The 19,843-nt window shown below is 46.4% G+C and overlaps 1 protein-coding gene across 1 annotated transcript in view; it reads left to right on the top strand.

Moving 5' to 3' along the window:
* HSPA9 (heat shock protein family A (Hsp70) member 9) overlaps positions 1–19,843 on the top strand; it is a 236,747-nt gene that overhangs the window by 1,441 nt on the left and 215,463 nt on the right. Inside the window, exons 2-4 of the mRNA XM_063928294.1 lie at positions 1,562–1,611; positions 3,135–3,222; positions 9,248–9,429. Coding sequence (XP_063784364.1) covers positions 1,562–1,611; positions 3,135–3,222; positions 9,248–9,429 — 320 coding nt within the window. The remainder of the gene's footprint in view (positions 1–1,561; positions 1,612–3,134; positions 3,223–9,247; positions 9,430–19,843) is intronic.

The following is a 19,843-nucleotide window of genomic DNA, read 5'->3' as shown; positions in this document are numbered from 1 at the left end:
ATGATACAAGCATGACACTTAAACATCCACCTATGGTGCCTTTACCTGCAGTCATCATTAATTGGACAGGGGGAAATTAAACTTAAGTGTTTTGGTTGCGCGCATCACATGATGCGTTAACTTGACTGCTAATTTTCCTCCTCTCCTCCACGAGATGCAAGTAAAAATGTAGTTTTAGTGTTTGCAGAGTACCTTTTTAGCTGACTGTTTTGGAGGAGGAATTGTCATTGCAAATTATTCAACTGCCCCCAGTGATTTGCAGCACAAAGTTACGGTGTTAAAATGTACCCATTACATGCTCATAGCGGAGACCACTAATTTGTGTGCTTGGGTCATATACTGTAAAATGTAGCCTGTTCTTTAAAATTGAGTAACCATAGATTTTATCTCACTTGTGTTAATTAGTAGAGTGTCATTGCCTGGATGTGGGCCCTGCTCATAAAATGCTGCTTCCATATACCCCTTTTACACCACACAAATAACCCGTTTTCAAACTAGTATATTGTAAGGTTGACACGGGTCTGTGTGGTGTGAAAGGGGCCATGGATGAATTCCTGCGTCGCCTGACCCAGTAATTCAACCTGTGTTATTCCTGGGTCAGGTTCAGTGTGAACGGGTTACCCAGGCCATTGCGACTCGGTACCCATTCACTGCACAAGGAAAGGCGGCGCAAAGATGGGCTCCACATCTGCCCCTGATGCCGGCTTCGTCCCCGAGTGGCAACGGGTCAGGATTGCAGTGTGTAGGGTCCAATGCCGTGTCCCATCCGGGAAGGACCAGTTTCCAATTCCCGGGTGGGACCCGGAATTGCGATCTGAAAGCGTCAATAGTGTGTTATGAAATCAGTACATGTGACAGCAAGAGCATGCAGCCAGTAATGCGTTTCACCCTGGGAGCAGAGACAGAGTCCCTTTTTTTGGTGGTGGGGATGGCGTCCAGGATATGTTTAAACTAAAGAACTACGTGGGAATTCAATTACTGCAGGTGAAAATGGGAGGTAGTCAGGCTTTAACACACCCTAGGCCAGAGGTTCTCAAACTCTGTCCTCGGGGGCACACACAGTGCATGTTTTGCAGGTCTCCTCACAGAATCGCAAGTGAAATAATTAGCTCCACCTGTGGACCTTTTAAAATGTGTCAGTGAGTAATTAATACACCTGTGCACCTGCTGGGTTACCTGCAAAACATGCACTGTGTGTGCCCCCGAGGACCGAGTTTGAGAACCTCTGCCCTAGGCTATTTAATGGCACTCCTGATAGCCTTGTTAATGCCCGTTAAAGTAACTTGTTAACAGGAATTAATACATAGACTACATATAAAAAACTTGCTGATTCCTTAGTTAACAGGGTTGCTGTAACTGTTAACTTCAGTTATCTGATTTTTATTTTTTTACCTGCTGGCTACTGCGGCTAATTGAATTTCACTCATAATCTCTAATATACAAAACAATATACATTTACTTACTCATACTATATGTTTTATATATGTTAAAAATTATAAAATATACTCATAAAGTAGAACAAATATCTGGTTGCTTATGTTTTATTACTTTATCGTTTTAGGGTTGTTTCAGCGAAGATGGTCTAAGTGCAGTTTATAAGCGAAACTATGCGTAAGTACTCTTGCATGACTGTGCCAGCTATGCAGTGTGTCCTGTGCATCTGTAGACTAGTTTTGCAGAGAAGGTTTGCTTATAAACGTGATGTACAGTATAACATAGCTGATATTAAGATAATTCATCTGATCACAAGCTTTTCGACCAATGCTCAAAAGTGTTTGCGTGGACAGGTATGAGGAATTGCTTTTTCTGTAATAGTGTAACATAATACTTTGTTTCTCATGCAGTTTTGGCTAACGAGGATATTGAGCCCCCAACAATTTGCAGGCAACAGTACTGGTGTTTCTACAGCTGTTCCCAGTAGAAAAGATGAGCTGTGTCTATAAGACCCCTATGGGGGAATTCATTTGTGTTTGCTAGCAACTGTCCGTGACAGGTGCCCGACGGAGCAATTCAATTGTTGCACTGTTCGGGTGCGAACACCTGCCGGCATTTTACCCCCCCCCCCCCTGGAGGTGGTTAGCTGAAAAGGGCGTGCAAGCTGTACTTTTCACGTTGCAGCCCTTTAGTCGGGTTTATGCTGCTAAATCTGGTCTGTTTGGATGCGTCATGCTCGAAAAATCCACACATTCGAATATGCTCCCCCTGATCTCCTGTCATTTTAGACGAGAAATTGAGCGCAAAAAAAAATTGACTCGCCCCCAAATAGGGCCTAATTCAGATCTGATCGCAGCAGCAAACTTGTTCTCTCATGGGCAAAACCATGTGCAGTGCAGGTGGGGCAGATATAACATGTGCAGAGAGAGTTAAACCCCTTTTCCACTAGCTAAAAAAACACGGGTAAATGCACAGGGGCGCGCGTTGACCTGTGTTTTTTGCTAGTGGAAACTGCTCCCTCTGCAAAAACCCGGATCAAGTGTTCCAGGAATCCTACCTGGGTAGCTTACCGGGTTGAGCTGTGCAGTCTGCAACATGGGAGCTGCCGGTGGGACTTTCTTTAAACTGCAGCCATTGTCCCGGCTACAAGGTAATCAGTCCTGGAGCTACTCGTACAGACACTGCATGCAGTGTCTGCTAGGGTCCCCACAGCCAGTGTTGGTTCAGCAAGGTATGGGGTGAGTATAAACAGAGCTCTGACTAGCAGAGTCTCCAGAGCAACTTCCTGCAGGGCACACTGTTTTCACCGCGCTGAGTACCAGAGCTGCTCTGTACAGCGGCGGTACTAAAGCGCTCACCGCTTAAAGCATTTTTTTAAATTTCTCTCTAAGCGCAGGGTGGTGGAGGGTGGAGCTATGCTCCAGAGCACCATGAGCTCCAGAGCACTATATTTTTGTCTGGTTTATTGGTTGTGTTCTGTTCTGCCTCTTCTGGCTTTGCTAAACGTTAACTGAGTTAATTGTTGGTCAGGCTGGAGATGGGAGGGGTTAGAGGGGGGAGGAGTTAGTTTCTATAGGTTCTTTGCCAAACTCCCTTCCCACAGACTCTAACCCATCAGTAATTGTGCAGCGTCCCTGAGATGGGATCGGAGAAAGATTTTACAGTAAGTAACAAAAGTCCCTATTTTTCTCTCTCTTCAGTTCTGAAGCAATTAAAGGAGCAGTAATTGGAATAGATCTGGGAACTACAAATTCCTGTGTTGCTGTTATGGAAGGAAAACAAGCAAAGGTATAAAGATTGATTGGCTTTATTTTTGGATGCAAAATTGCAATAAAGGTTAATAGCGTGGCATTTCTTATTTTAGTCACCAATCTAGCCAAATGCATAAGAATCAGGATGCAGAGGAACTTATTTCAATTAGCTTGCCTTAGCATGTCACTGATTTTCAGACTTTATTCCACTTCTGCATCTGGGGTATGTAGTGTGCAGTTATGCAGATAAAATGTATGATCTATTATTGTCAGGCTGCGGTCAAAATACCGGCCGTTGGGATCTTGATGGCCAGTAGTCAGGCTGTTGGGGGTGGTTGCGGGTTAGGCTGCGGGTGGTGAAGGGGGGGTGGGTGATTATGGCTGCGGAGACGATTGGGGTCAGGCTGTGTGTGTGAGGGGGGGGTGGGGGTGGAGTAAGGGGTAGGGCTGTATGAGAACAAATTTGCTCTGTCTGTGTTGCAAGCGATTTACGCATATTTCTCTGACGTCCTAAGTGGATGCTGGGACTCTGTAAGGACCATGGGGATTAGCGGCTCCGCAGGAGACTGGGCACAACTAAAGAAAGCTTTAGGACTACCTGGTGTGCACTGGCTCCTCCCACTAAGACCCTCCTCCAGACCTCAGTTAGAATCCTGTGCCCGGCTGAGCTGGATGCACACTAGGGGCTCTCCTGAGCTCCTAGAAAGAAAGTATATTTAGGTTTTTTATTTTACAGTGAGATCTGCTGGCAACAGACTCACTGCAGCGAGGGACTAAGGGGAGAAGAAGCGAACCTACCTAACAGGTTTGGGCTTCTTAGGCTACTGGACACCATTAGCTCCAGAGGGATCGACCGCAGGACCCGACCTTGGTGTTCGTTCCCGAAGCCGCGCCGCCGTCCCCCTTACAGAGCCAGAAGCATGAAGAGTCCGGAAAATCGGCGGCAGAAGACTTCGGTCTTCACCAAGGTAGCGCACAGCACTGCAGCTGTGCGCCATTGCTCCTCATGTACACCTCACACTCCGGTCACTGATGGGTGCAGGGCGCTGGGGGGGGCGCCCTGAGGGCAATATGACACCTTGGCTGGCAAATCTACATCGTATATAGTCCTAGAGGCTATATAGATGTAAAATTACCCCTGCCAGTATTCCAGAAAAAGCGGGAGAAAGTCAGTTGAAAAAGGGGCGGGGCTTCTCCCTCAGCACACTGGCGCCATTTTCTCTTCACAGTGCAGCTGGAAGACGGCTCCCCAGGCTCTCCCCTGTAGTTTTCAGACTCAAAGGGTTAAAAAGAGAGGGGGGGCACTAAATTTAGGCGCAATATATGTATACAAGCAGCTGTTTGGGGAAAAATCACTCAGTTATAGTGTTAATCCCTGCATTATATAGCGCTCTGGTGTGTGCTGGCATACTCTCTCTCTCTGTCTCCCCAAAGGACTTTGTGGGGTCCTGTCCTCAGTCAGAGCATTCCCTGTGTGTGTGCGGTGTCGGTACGGCTGTGTCGACATGTTGGATGAGGAAGGTTACGTGGAGGCGGAGCAGAGGCCGATAAATGGGATGTCGCCCCCTGTGGGGCCGACACCAGAGTGGATGGATAGGTGGAAGGTATTAACCGACAGTGTCAACTCCTTACATAAAAGGCTGGATGACGTAACAGCTGTGGGACAGCCGGCTTCTCAGCCCGCGCCTGCCCAGGCGTCTCAAAGGCCATCAGGGGCTCAAAAAACGCCCGTTACCTCAGATGGCAGACACAGATGTCGACACGGAGTCTGACTCCAGTGGCGACGAGGTTGAGACATATACACAATCCACTAGGAACATCCGTTACATGATCTCGGCAATGAAAAATGTGTTACGCATTTTCTGACATGAACCCAAGTACCACATAAAAGGGGTTTTATATTTGGGGAGAAAAAGCAGCCAGTGTTTTGTTCCCCCATCAGATGAATGAATGAAGTGTGTAAAGAAGCGTGGTTTCCCCCGATAAGAAACTGGTAATTTCTAAAAAGTTACTGATGGCGTACCCTTTCCCGCCAGAGGATAGGTCACGTTGGGAGATATCCCTTAGGGTGGATAAGGCGCTCACACGTTTGTCAAAAGGTGGCACTGCCGTCTTAGGATACGGCCACCTTGACGGAACCTGCTGATAAAAAGCAGGAGGCGATCCTGAAGTCTGTATTTACACACTCAGGTTATATACTGAGACCTGCAATTGCCTCAGCATAAATAGGGCTGCTGCAGCGTGGTCTGATACCCTGTCAGATAATATTAATACGCTAAGACAGGGATAATATTTTGCTAACATTGAGCATATTTAAGACGACGTCTTATATATAAAGGATGCACAGAGGGTTATTTGCCGGCTGGCATCCAGAATTAATGCAATGTCCATTCTGCCAGGAGGGTATTAGAAACCCGGCAGTGGACAGGTGATGCTGCCTGTAAAAGGCACATGGAGATTCTGCCTTATAAGGGTGAGGAATTGTTTGGGGATGGTCTCTGGGACCTCGTATCCACAGCAACAGCTGGGAAGAAAATTTTTTACCTCAGGTTTCCTCACAGCCTAAGAAAGCACTGTATTTTCAGGTACAGTCCTTTCGGCTTCAGAAAAGCAAGCGGGTCAAAGGCGCTTCCTTTCTGCACAGAGACGAGGGAAGAAGGAAAAAAGCTGCACCAGCAGCCAGTTCCCAGGATCAAAAATCTTCCCCCGCTTCCTCTGAGTCCACCGCATGACGCTGGGGCTCCACAGGTGGAGACAGGTGCGGTAGGGGCGCGTCTCGGGAACTTCAGGGACCAGTGGGCTTGCCCACAGGTGGATCTCTAGGTTCTGCAAATAGTATCACAGGGATACAGGCTGGAGTTCGAGGCGACTCCCCCTCGCCGTTACCTCACATCAGCCTTGCCGGCTGCCCTCGGAGAAAGGTAGTACTGGCGGCAATTCACAAGCTGTACTTCCAGCAGGTGAAAGCAAGGTACCCCTCCTTCAACAAGGCCGGGGTTACTATTTCAAAATGTTGTGGTACCGAAACCAGACGGTTCGGTGAGACCCATTCTAAAATTGAAAGCCTTGAACACTTACATACGAAGGTTCAAGTTCAAAATGGAATCGCTCAGGGCGATTATTGCAAGCCTGGAGAATTTCATGGTATCACTGGACATCAAGGATGATTACCTGCATGTCCCTATTTACCCTCTTCACCAGGAGTACCTCAATATTGTGGTACAGGATTGTCATTACCAATTCCAGACGTTGCCGTTGGTCTGTCCCCGGCACCGAGGTATTTACCAAGGTAATGGCCGAAATAATTATCCCGTACTTAGACGATCTCCTTATAAAGGCGAGGTCCAGGGAGCAGTTGTTCGTCGGAGTAGCACTATCTCGGGAAGTGCTACAACAGCACGGCTGGATTCTGAATATTCCAAAGTCGCAGCTGGTTCCTACGACGCGTCTACTGTTCCTGGGTATGGTTCTGGACACAGAACAGGATAAAAAGGGTTTCTCCCGGAGGAGAAGTCCAAGGAGTTGGCGTCTCTAGACAGAGACCTCCTAATACGTATACAGGTGTCGGTGCATCAATGCACGCGAGCCCTGGGAAAGATGGTAGCTTCTTACGAAGAAATTCCATTCGCCAGGTCCCATGCAAGGATTTTCCAGTGGGATCTGTTGGACAAGTGTTCCGGGTCGCATCTTCAGATGCATCGGCGGATAACCCTGTCTCCAAGGGTCAGGGTGTCGCTGTTGTGGTGGCTGCAGAGTGCTCATCTTCTAGGGGGCCGCAGATTCGGCATACAGGACTGGGTCCTGGTGACCACGGATGCCAGCCTTCGAGGCTGGGGGGCAGTCACACAGGGAAGGAACTTCCAAGGCTATGGAAAAGTCAGGAGACTTCCCTACACATAAATATTCTGGAACTGAGGGCCATTTACAATGCCCTAAGTCAAGCTAGACCCCTGCTTCAACACCGGCCGGTGCTGATCCAGTCAGACCACATCACGGCGGTCGCTCATGTAAACCGACAGGGCGGCACAAGAAGCAGGATGGCGATGGCAGAAGCCACAAGGATTCTCCGATGGGCGGAAAATCATGTGTTAGCACTGTCAGCAGTGTTCATTCCCGGAGTGGACAACTAAGAAACCTCCACCCGGGAGAGTGGGGACTTCATCCAGAAGTCTTCCAAATGATTGTACACCGTTGGGAAAGGCCACAGGTGGACATGATGGCGTCCCGCCTCAACTAAAAGTTACAAAGATATTGCGCCAGGTCAAGGACCCTCAGGCGATAGCTGTGGACGCTCTGGTAACACCGTGGGTGTACCAGTCGGTGTATGTGTTCCCTTCTCTGCCTCTCTTACCCAGGGTAATGAGAATAATAAGGAGAGGAGTAAGAACTATACTCATTGTTCCGGGTTGGCCAAGAAGAGCTTGGTAACCAGAACTCCAAGAAATGATCTCAGAGGACCCATGGCCTCTGCCGCTCAGACAGGACCTGCTGCAGCAGGGGGCCTGTCTGTTCCAAGACGTACCGCGGCTGCGTTGACGGCATGGCGGTTGAACGCCGGATCCTGAAGGAAAAGGGAATTCCGGAGGAAGTTATCCCTACGCTATTTGAAGCTAGGAAAGAAGTGAACGCAAACCATTATCACCGCATATGGCGGAAATATGTTGCGTACTGTGAGGCCAGGAAGGCCCCAAAGGAGAAATTTCAGCTAGGTCGATTTCTGCACTTCCTACAGTCAGAGGTGACTATGGGCCTAAAATTGGGTTCCATTAAGGTCCAGATTTCGGCTCTATCGACTTTATTCCAAAATTGAACTGGCTTCACTGCCTGAAGTTCAGACTTTTGTTAAGGGAGTGCTGCATAGTCAGCCCCCGTTTGTTCCTCCAGTGGCACCGTGGGATCTCAACGTGGTGTTGGATTTCCTGAAGTCGCATTGGGTTGAGCCACTTAAATCCGTGGAGCTATAATACCTCACGTGGAAAGTGGTCATTCTGTGGGCCTTGGCGTCGACCAGGCGTGTATCAGAATTGGCGGCTTTGTCATACAAAAGCCCTTATCTGTATTTTATATGGATAAGGCGGAATTGAGGACTCGTTCCCAATTCCTTCCTAAGGTGGTATCATTTTTTTAATGTGAACCAACCTATTGTGGTGCCTGCGGCTACTTGGGACTTGGAGGATTCCAAGTTACTGGATGTAGTCAGGGCCCTGAAAAGTATATGTTTCCAGGACAGCTGGAGTCAGGAAAACTGACTCGCTATTTCTCCTGTATGCACCCAACAAGCTGGGTGCTCCTGCTTCTAAGCAGACGATTGCTCGCTGGATCTGTAGCACGATTCAACTTGCACGTTCTGCGGCTGGACTGCCGCACCCTAATTCTGTAAAAGCCCATTCCACGAGAAAAGTGGGCTCTTCTTGGACGGCTGCCCGAGGGGTCTCGGCTTTACAACTTTGCCGAGCTGTTACTTGGTCGGGTTAAAACATTTTTGTAAGAGTCTACAAGTTTGATACCCTGGCTGAGGAGGACCTAGAGTTTGCTCATTCGGTGCTGCAGAGTCATCCGCACTCTCCCGCCCGTTTGGGAGCTTTGGTATAATCCCCATGTTCCTTACGGAGTCCCAGCATCCACTTAGGACGTCAGAGAAAATAAGATTTTACTCACCGGTAAATCTATTTCTCGTAGTCCGTAGTGGATGCTGGGCGCCCATCCCAAGTGCGGATTGTCTGCAATACTGGTTTATAGTTATTGCCTAACTAAAGGGTTATTGTTGAGCCATCTGTTGAGAGGCTCAGTTATATTTCATACTGTAAACTGGGTATAGTATCACGAGTTATACGGTGTGATTGGTGTGGCTGGTATGAGTCTTACCCGGGATTCAAAATCCTTCCTTATTGTGTCAGCTCTTCTGGGCACAGTATCCTAACTGAGGTCTGGAGGAGGGTCTTAGTGGGAGGAGCCAGTGCACACCAGGTAGTCCTAAAGCTTTCTTTAGTTGTGCCCAGTCTCCACTACGGACTACGAGAAATAGATTTACCGGTGAGTAAAATCTTATTTTTATTTTTCAGGTCTTGGAAAATGCAGAAGGAGCTAGAACTACTCCTTCTGTTGTTGCCTTTTCAACAGATGGGGAACGCTTAGTTGGAATGCCTGCTAAGCGTCAGGCCGTTACTAATCCCAACAACACATTTTATGCAACAAAACGCCTTATTGGCCGTCGATTTGATGATTCTGAAGTTCAAAAAGATATGTATGTAACTTAGTTTTTTTTTTTTTTTATAGGAGTTTGCATGCTAAAGTTAATATTAAGGGGTTTCCTTTTATAAAAATTATGCAAGCTGAAACGCTCTGCAGACAAGTGTGGAAAGAAGCAAAATATTCTTTGCAAATTTGTTTTCTTGTATTTTTTTTATTTTTTTTGAGTCCAAACAAGTACAAAAAGTATGCTAATCAAGGCCAATTCTCATTTATTTTGCACCACAAATTTAAACCTCATTCAGTGAGAAAATAGAATATTACCCCTAAAACAAAAAACATACACTAAGAACATTCAAGAAGCATAAATGCATTATGCCAGTAAATGCTAAAATGTAATAGGCAAGATATTAGACAAACGCAAGGCATGGTACAGTACATGCGAGAGGTCTAATACAAGGATGCATAGGTGAAAACAAACAAGGACAGAGCTCCCCTTCTGAGCACTTAGCTTAATGGACCAGACTTGCACTATATATTTACTGGTGTGCAGGTATGTCCTCATACATTACTGCTGCAGTCGTGCCACATAGCCTCTCTTGGTGTGCCAGGTCCTGTAAGATTCTGCCAAGGATTTTTTTTTTTGCCGATAATGCGTCTTAGCGCGATGCAACTCGTACACACCAGGAGACCGCGCTGATTATTTTGACTTGCGGCACTTGTATATCTGTGTGCAATTGAGTCTCTGAATCTGTATACAAATTACTACAATGCTGCAGCTTTTTACTAATATAAAGTTCAGTTGTGCGCCGTATACAGTCTCGGTCACGCACAATAGCAAATTAATTAGCACAGTCTCCTGGTGCGTCCTAGTCGCATCGCATTACGACTAAGACACACTATCATAAAAAAATGCCCATCGCTAGCAGAGCTGCTCGGGACCTGTCAGCTCGCTCATGCCAGGCATCTTGGCTACGTGGCGTATTGACAATTGATGTATGAGGACACATCTGTACTTCCATATGCCCACTATTGAGTACTTGTACTTAATTCTGATCTAATACTGACTTGCTGACTGGGTTTTTGCTGTGCATACATATAGTAACATAGTATCTGAGGTTGAAAAAAGACAATTGTCCATCGAGTTCAACCTATTTGTGGTGTCCTATGCATGATGATTTGACTAAAAATTTCTGACTGATGCTGCTGTCAGCCATTGCATTTTATCCCTATTTATAGTAACTATAATGCATGACTATGCACTATACCCCTGGATATCCTTATCCAATAGGAATTTATCTAACCCATTCTTAAAGGTGTTGACAGATTCCGCCATTACAACTCCCTCGGGCAGGGAATTCCAAACACGTATTGTCCTTACCGTGAAAAAGCCTTTACGCCGTATTGTGCGGAATCTCCTCTCCTCTAACCTGAGCGAGTGTCCACGAGTCCTCTGTGTTGATCTAACCAAAAACAGGTCCCGCGCAAGCTCTGTGTATTGTCCCCTTATATATTTGTAGATGTTGATCATATCCGCTCTTAGTCTCCGCTTTTCCAATGTAAACATGCCTAGTCTTTCAAGCCTTTCCTTGTATTCCATCGTCTCCATGCCCTTAATTAATTTGGTCGCCCTCCTCTGTACCTTTTCAAGCTCCAGGATATCCTTTTTGTAGTACGGTGCCCAGAATTGTACACAGTATTCAAGGTGTGGCCTCACTAGTGATTTATATAACGGGAGTATAATACTCTCGTCCCTAGCATCAATACCCCGTTTTATGCATGCTAATATCTTTTCTCTATCGTCCTAAGTGGATGCTGGGGTTCCTGAAAGGACCATGGGGGATAGCGGCTCCGCAGGAGACAGGGCACAAAAAAGTAAAGCTTTTACCAGATCAGGTGGTGTGCACTGGCTCCTCCCCCTATGACCCTCCTCCAGACTCCAGTTAGATTTTGTGCCCGAACGAGAAGGGTGCAATCTAGGTGGCTCTCCTAAAGAGCTGCTTAGAGAAAGTTTAGCTTAGGTTTTTTACTTTACAGTGAGTCCTGCTGGCAACAGGATCACTGCAACGAGGGACTTAGGGGAGAAGTAGTGAACTCACCTGCGTGCAGAGTGGATTTGCTGCTTGGCTACTGGACACTAGCTCCAGAGGGACGATCACAGGTACAGCCTGGATGGTCACCGGAGCCGCGCCGCCGGCCCCCTTGCAGACGCTGAAGAGAGAAGAGGTCCAAAATCGGCGGCTGAAGACTCCTGAGTCTTCATAAAGGTAGCGCACAGCACTGCAGCTGTGCGCCATTTTCCTCTCAGCACACTTCACACACAACAGTCACTGAGGGTGCAGAGCGCTGGGGGGGGCGCTCTGAGAGGCAAATAAAAACCTTATTAGAGGCAAAAAATACCTCACATATAGCCCACAGAGGCTATATGGAGATATTTAACCCCTGCCTAACTTCAAAAATAGCGGGAGACGAGCCCGCCGTAAAAGGGGCGGGGCCTATCTCCTCAGCACACAGCGCCATTTTCTCTCACAGAAAAGCTGGAGAGAAGGCTCCCAGGCTCTCCCCTGCACTGCACTACAGAAACAGGGTTAAAACAGAGAGGGGGGGCACTGATTTTGGCGATATTGTATATATATAAAAGATGCTATAAGGGAGAAACACTTATATAAGGTTGTCCCTATATAATTATAGCGTTTTTGGTGTGTGCTGGCAGACTCTCCCTCTGTCTCCCCAAAGGGCTAGTGGGTCCTGTCCTCTGTCAGAGCATTCCCGGTGTGTGTGCTGTGTGTCGGTACGTGTGTGTCGACATGTATGAGGACGATGTTGGTGAGGAGGCGGAGAAATTGCCTGTAATGGTGATGTCACTCTCTAGGGAGTCGACACCGGAATGGATGGCTTATTTAGAGAATTACGTGAGAATGTCAACACGCTGCAAGGTCGGTTGACGACATGAGACGGCCGACAATCTATTAGGACCGGTCCAGGCGTCTCAGAAACACCGTCAGGGGTTTTTAAAAAACGCCCATTTACCTCAGTCGGTCGACACAGACACAGACACGGACACTGAATACAGTGTCGACGGTGAATAAACAAACGTATTTCTCATTAGGGCCACACGTTAAGGGCAATGAAGGAGGTGTTACGTGTTTCTGATACTACAAGTACCACAAGAAAGGGTATTATGTGGGAGTGGAAAAAACTACCTGTAGTTTTTCCTGAATCAGATAAAATAAAATGAAGTGTGTGATGATGCGTAGGGTTACCCCGATAGCAAATATTGGCGTTATACCCTTTCCCGCCAGAAATTAGGGTACGTTGGGAAACACCCCTTAGGGTGATAAGGCGCTCACACGCTTATCAAGTGGCGTTACCGTCTCCAGATACGGCCGCCCTCAAGGAGCCAGCTGATAGGAAGCTGGAAAAATATCCTAAAAAGTATATACACACATACGGTGGTTATACTGCGACCAGCGATCGCCATCAGCCTGGAGATGCAGTGCTGGGTTGGCTTGGTCGGATTCCCTGACTGAAAATATTTTATTCATGTAGAGCATTTAATAGGATGCATTCTATATATATGTATGTGAGATGCACAGAGGGATATTTGCTCTCTGGCATCAAGATAAGTGCGTTGTCCATATCTCCCAGAAGATGTCAGGGACACGACAGTGGTCAGGTGATACAGATCCCATACGGCAGATGGAAGTATTGCTGTATAAAGGGAAGGAGTTATTTGGGGGTCGGTCCATCGGACCTGGGGACCACAGCAACAGCTGGGAAATCCAACCTTTTTTACCCCAAGTTACATCTCAGCTAAAAAAGACACCGTCTTTTCAGCCTCAATCTTTCCTTTCCCATGAGGGCATGCAGGCAAAAGGCCAGTCATATCTGCCCAGACATAGAGGTAAGGGAAGTAGACTGCAGCAGGCAGCCCTTTCCCAGGAAAAGAAGCCCTCCACCGCGTCTGCCAAGTCCTCAGCATGACGCTGGGGCCGTGCAAGCGGACTCAAGGTGGGGGGGTAGTCTCAAGAGTCTCAGGGCGCAGTGGGATCACTCGCAAGTTGACCCCTAGATCGTACGAGTATTATCCCAGGGGTAAAGATTGGAGAGTCGAGACATCTTCTCCTCGCAGGTTCCTGAAGTCTGCTTTACCAACGGCTCCCTCCGACAGGGAGGCAGCATTGGAAACAATTCACAAGCTGTATATCCAGCAGGTGATAATCAAAGTACCCCTCCTACGACAAGGAAAAGGGTATTATTTTTCCACACTATATTGTGGTACTGAAGCCAGACGGCTTGGTGACACATAGTCTAAATCTAAAATGTTTTGAACACTTACATAAAAGGTTCAAATCGAGATAAAGTCACTCAGAGCAGTGATAGCGAACCGGAAAAAAGGGGACTATATGGTGTCCCTGGACATCAAGGATTACCTCCATGTCCAAATTTTGTCCTTCTCATCAAGGGTACCTCTGGTTCGTGGTACAGAACTGTCAATATCAGTTTCAGACGATGCCGTTTGAATTATCCACGGCACCCCGGGCCTTTTTACCAAGGTAATGGCCGAAAAGATGTTTCTTCAAAGAAAAAAGGCATCTAAATTATCCCTTACTTGCACGACCTAAAAAGGGCAAGTTCCAGAGAACAGTTGGAGGTCGGAAGAGCACTATCTAAAGTAGTTCTTCGACGGCACGACTGGATTCTAAATATTCCAAGAATCGCAGCTGTTTTCCGACGATACGTCTGCTGTTCCTAGGGATGATTCTGGACACGGTTCAGAAAAAGGTTTTTCTTCCCGAGGAAAAAGCCAAGGAGTTATCCGACCTGTCAGGAACCTCCTAAAACCAGGAAAGGTGTCTGTACATCAATGCACAAGAGTCCTGGGAAAAATGGTGGCTTTTTTACGAAGCAATTCCATTCGGCAGATTCCATGCAAGAATTTTCCAAAGGGATCTGTTGGACAAATGGTCAGGGTCGCATCCTCAGATGCACCTGCGAATAACCCTGTCGCCAAGGACAAGGGTATATCTTCTGTGGTGGTTGCAAAAGGCTCATCTATTGGAGGGCCGCAGATTCGGCATACAGGATTTGATCCTGGTGACCACGGACGCCAGCCTGAGAGGTTGGGGAGCAGTCACACAAGGAAGAAACTTCCAGGGGGTATGGACGAACCTGGAAAAGTCTCTTCACATAAACATTCTGGTACTAAGAGCAATCCAAAATGCTCTAAGCCAGGCGGAACCACTCCTGCAAGGAAAACCGGTGTTGATTCAGTCGGACAACATCACGGCGGTCGCCCATGTAAACAGACAGGGCGGCACAAGAAGCAGGAGTGCAATGGCAGAAGCTGCCAAGATTCTTCGCTGGGCGGAGAATCACGTAATAGCACTGTCAGCAGTGTTCTTCCCGGGCGTGGACAACTGGGAAGCAGACTTCCTCAGCAGACACGATATTCACCCGGGAGAGGGGGGTCTTCATCCAGAAGTCTTCCACATGCTAATAAACTGTTGGGAAAGACCAATGGTAGACATGATGGCGTCTCGCCTCAACAAGAAACTGGACAAGTATTGCGCCAGGTCAAGAGATCCACAGGCAATAGCTGTGGACGCACTGGTAACACCTTGGGTGTACAAATCAGTATATGTGTTTCCTCCTCTGCCTCTCATACCAAAGGTATTGAAGATTATACGGTGAGGAGGAGTAAGAACAATACTAGTGGCTCCGGATTGGCCAAGAAGGACTTGGTACCCGGAACTTCAAGAGTTGGTCACGGACGACTCGTGCCCTCTACTTCTGAGAAGGGACCTGCTACAACAGGGTCCCTGTCTCTTTCAAGACTTACCGCGGCTGCGTTTGACGGCATGGCGGTTGAACGCCAGATCCTAAAAGGGAAAGGCATTCCAGAAGAAGTCATTCCTACCTTGATTAAGGCAAGGAAGGAAGTCACCGCGAAACATTATCACCGCATTTGGCGAAAATATGTCGCGTGGTGCGAGGATCGGAGTGTTCCGACGGAGGAATTTCAACTGGGTCGTTTCCTACATTTCCTACAATCAGGATTGTCTATGGGTCTCAAATTGAGATCTATTAAGGTTCAAATTTCGGCCCTGTCAATATTCTTCCAAAAAGAATTGGCCTCAGTTCCTGAGGTACAGACTTTTGTTAAAGGAGTACTGCATATACAGCCTCCTGTGGTGCCTCCGGTGGCACCGTGGGATCTAAATGTAGTTTTAGATTTCCTCAAATCCCATTGGTTTGAACCATTGAAAAAGGTGGATTTTAAATATCTCACATGGAAAGTGACTATGTTACTGGCCCTGGCTTCCGCCAGGAGAGTATCTGAATTGGCGGCTTTATCTTATAAAAGCCCTTATCTAATCTTCCATTCGGATAGGGCAGAACTGAGGACTCGTCCGCATTTTCTCCCTAAGGTGGTATCAGCGTTTCACCTGAACCAACCTATTGTGGTGCCTGCGGCCACTGGCGACTTGGAGGACTCCAAGTTGTTGGACGTTGTCAGAGCCTTAAAAATATACATTTCAAGGACGGCTGAAGTCAGAAAATCTGACTCGCTGTTGATACTATATGCACCCAACAAGTTGGGTGCCCCTGCTTCTAAGCAGACGATTGCTCGTTGGATTTGTAACACAATTCAACTTGCTCATTCTGTGGCAGGCCTGCCACAGCCTAAATCTGTTAAGGCCCATTCCACAAGGAAGGTGGGCTCATCTTGGGCGGCTGCCCGAGGGGTCTCGGCATTACAATTCTGTCGAGCAGCTACGTGGTCGGGGGAAAACACGTTTGTAAAATTCTACAAATTTGATACCCTGGCAAAAGAGGACTTGGAATTCTCTCATTCGGTGCTGCAGAGTCATCCGCACTCTCCCGCCCGTTTGGGAGCTTTGGTATAATCCCCATGGTCCTTTCAGGAACCCCAGCATCCACTTAGGACGATAGAGAAAATAAGAATTTACTTACCGATAATTCTATTTCTCGGAGTCCGTAGTGGATGCTGGGCGCCCATCCCAAGTGCGGATTATCTGCTATACTGTACATAGTTATTGTTAACAAATTCGGGTTATATTGTTAAGGAGCCATCTTTAAGAGGCTCTTTCTGTTATCATACTGTTAACTGGGTTTAGATCACAAGTTGTACGGTGTGATTGGTGTGGCTGGTATGAGTCTTACCCGGGATTCAAATTGCCTCCCTTATTGTGTACGCTCGTCCGGGCACAGTACCTAACTGGAGTCTGGAGGAGGGTCATAGGGGGAGGAGCCAGTGCACACCACCTGATCTGGTAAAAGCTTTACTTTTTTGTGCCCTGTCTCCTGCGGAGCCGCTATCCCCCATGGTCCTTTCAGGAACCCCAGCATCCACTACGGACTCCGAGAAATAGAATTATCGGTAAGTAAATTCTTATTAGCCTTCTTTGCTGCAGTCCTGCTTTGGGTACTACTGCTTAGCTTGCTATCTATGAGGACACCTAAGTCCTTTTCCAGTACAGAATCCCCTAATTTTACCCCATTTAGTAGGTAGGTGTAATTTTTGTTCTTGTTACCACAGTGCATTATCTTACACTTGTCTGTGTTGAAGGGCATTCTCCATTTGGCTGCCCATGCTTCTAATTTACCTAAGTCGTTCTGAAGAGACTCGGCATCCTCCTCTGTATTTATAGCCTTACACCAGTGGTTTCCAAACTTTTTTGAATCACGGCACCCTAGAATATCAGAATTTTTTTCACGGCACCCCTAGGCCAAAAATTTCTTATTGAGAAATTTAGAGAGAAATATTACATTAAGTAGATCGCGTTTATATGTCATCCTTAGGGTCAGGTGTGTGGTGAGGGACAGGATTTGCTTCTGTTTGGCCACATATTTTATGACTGGCAGCCACCAACACTGGTTTTGCCTATTATATTGACCATGAATAATTTGAATTGGTCCTGTTCCACCAACCCAGGGCACCCCTGCAAGTGTCCCGAGGCACCCCAGGGAGCCACGGCACACAGTTTGGGAACCTCTGCCTTACACAATTTGGTATCATCTGCAAAAATTGACACCATGCTCTCTAGACCTTCTGTTAGGTCGTTAATGAAAATATTGAACAATAGCGGTCCTAATACTGAGCCTTGCGGCACACCACTTAGCACTTCAGTCCAAGTTGAAAAAGATCCATTAACCACAACGCGCTGCTTCCTATTATCTAACCAGTTTTTGACCCAAGTGCATATTGTGCTTCCTAGCCCTGATTCTTGTAGCTTGTAGATAAGTCTCATGTGTGGTACAGTATCGAACGCTTTGGCAAAGTCTAAAAAGATTACATCCACGTCTTTACCCTGATCTAGGTTTGCGCTTACTGTTTCATAAAAACCAAGTAAGTTGGTTTGACAGGATCTGTCCTTCATAAACCCATGTTGATTCCTTTTAATGACCTTATTGGTTTCAAGGAACTTCTGAATACTATCTCTTAGAATACCTTCCAATACTTTCCCCACTAATGATGTAAGACTAACTGGTCTATAATTACCTGGTTCAGCTTTACTTCCCTTTTTGAATATAGGCACTACTTCCGCTATACGCCAGTCTTTGGGAACCATACCTGATATAACTGAATCATCAAAGATAGCGGTTTTGCCAGTTCAGAGTGAAGCTCCATTAGAACCCTTGGATGAATACCATCGGGCCCTGGTGATTTATTAATCTTTAAATGTTTTAATCGGTCACAGACTACTTCCTCGTTTAAATAAGTACCTATCAGTGTGATATTCTTATTATTGAGATTGTGTCAGTCCCTGAATTGGGTCCTCTCTAGTGAATACTGTTGAAAAAAACTCATTTAGTGTGTCCGCTATGTCATTATCATTTTTGCTTAAGACTCCCAACTTGTCTTTTAAAGGGCCTATATTCTCCTTCTTTAATCTCTTGCTATTAATGTATTTAAAGAATTTTTTGGGATTCGCTTTTCTTTCCTTTGCTACTAGTTTTTCAGTTTCTACTTTAGCCGCTCTTATTTCCTTTTTGCAATTTTTGTTACATTCCTTATAGTGCTGAAATGACTGCTTCCCCGTCAGATTTGTATTTTTTAAATGCTCGCCTTTTCTTATCCATAAGTTCCTTAATCTTTTTGTTAAGCCACATTGGTTTATGATTTTTATTCCCTTTTTTGCTACTCATAGGAATATATTTGAGTGTATTTTTAGCTAGCAGGAATTTTAGTACCTCCCATTTCTCCGTAGTATTTTTTCCTAAAAACAAACCTTCCCATTCAATATCCCTGAAAAATACCCTCATCTTTTCAAAATTTGTTTTGCTAAAGTTTAAAGTCCTAGTTGAGCCAGTATAGGGCTGTTTGTAGAAACTGATATTGAATGTGACCATATTGTGGTCGCTGTTTCCTATGGGTTCCCCTACTATAATACCTGATACCAAATCCCCATTGTTTGTTAATACCAGGTCTAAGATTGCATTGTACCTAGTTGGTTCGTCAATTAGTTGGACTAAGTAGTTATCATTTAGTGTGTTTTTAAAAACATATTGCCCCTAGCAGTATCACATGAATCGTTTTTCCAGTTTATCTCTGGATAGTTAAAATCTCCCATCACTACTATGTCTCCTACTCCTGCTGCTCTTTCAATTTGCTTTAGTAACAATTCATCATCAGATGCATTGATACCAGGCGGCCTATAGCATACACCCAATACTAACTTTTTTATTCCTTTTTCCCCGCATGCAATTTCTACCCATAATGTCTCAACAGTGTCTACAGTCCCCTCCTGAATATCTTCCCATATATTAGGTTTTAAAAACGGCTTTACGTACAGACACACCCCTCCACCCTTTTTATTTAGTCTGTCTCTCCTAAACAGTGTATAGCCCTCTAGATTGACTGTCCAATCATGAGATTCATCCCACCAAGTTTCAGTAATGCCTATAATATCATACTGTTTGCTTGCTGCAAGTATTTCTAGTTCACCCTTTTTACCAGTAATGCTTCTGGCGTTTACATACATACAACTAAGATAAGTATTTTCCCTTGCGTTAGGGACATCTTTCACCTTATGTGGCAAGGATGACCTGTAATCGTCATTGGTTAGTGCTTTGGTAAAATCCCTGTTAGTAACCTTACCGCCTGCTCTTACCCTCCCCCCAACTTCTCCCCCCATTTCGTTTACTACCGCCATCCCCACTATTCTCACTGCATGACCTGTAGTTTCTAGCTAAACCCTCCCCCCAGGCTCCTAGTTTAAAATCTCCTCCAACCTTCTAACCATCCTTCCCCCCCCCAGCACCGCTGCCCCCTCCTCAGTCAGGTGCAATCCGTCACCACAAAAGAGATGGCGCCTGACTGAGAAGTCCGCCCAGTGTTCCAGGAACACAAAGCCCTCTTTCCTGCACCAATCCCTAAGCCACACATTTACCTTTCTAATCTCCCTCTGCCTCCCTGGACTAGCGCGTGGCACGGGTAATAA

This window comes from Pseudophryne corroboree, chromosome 6, assembly GCF_028390025.1.
Source record: "Pseudophryne corroboree isolate aPseCor3 chromosome 6, aPseCor3.hap2, whole genome shotgun sequence".
NCBI classification, from domain to species: Eukaryota; Metazoa; Chordata; class Amphibia; order Anura; family Myobatrachidae; genus Pseudophryne; species Pseudophryne corroboree.
The sequence above is the reverse complement of the archived record's forward strand: the minus strand, read 5'-3'. Positions and strand labels throughout refer to the sequence as shown.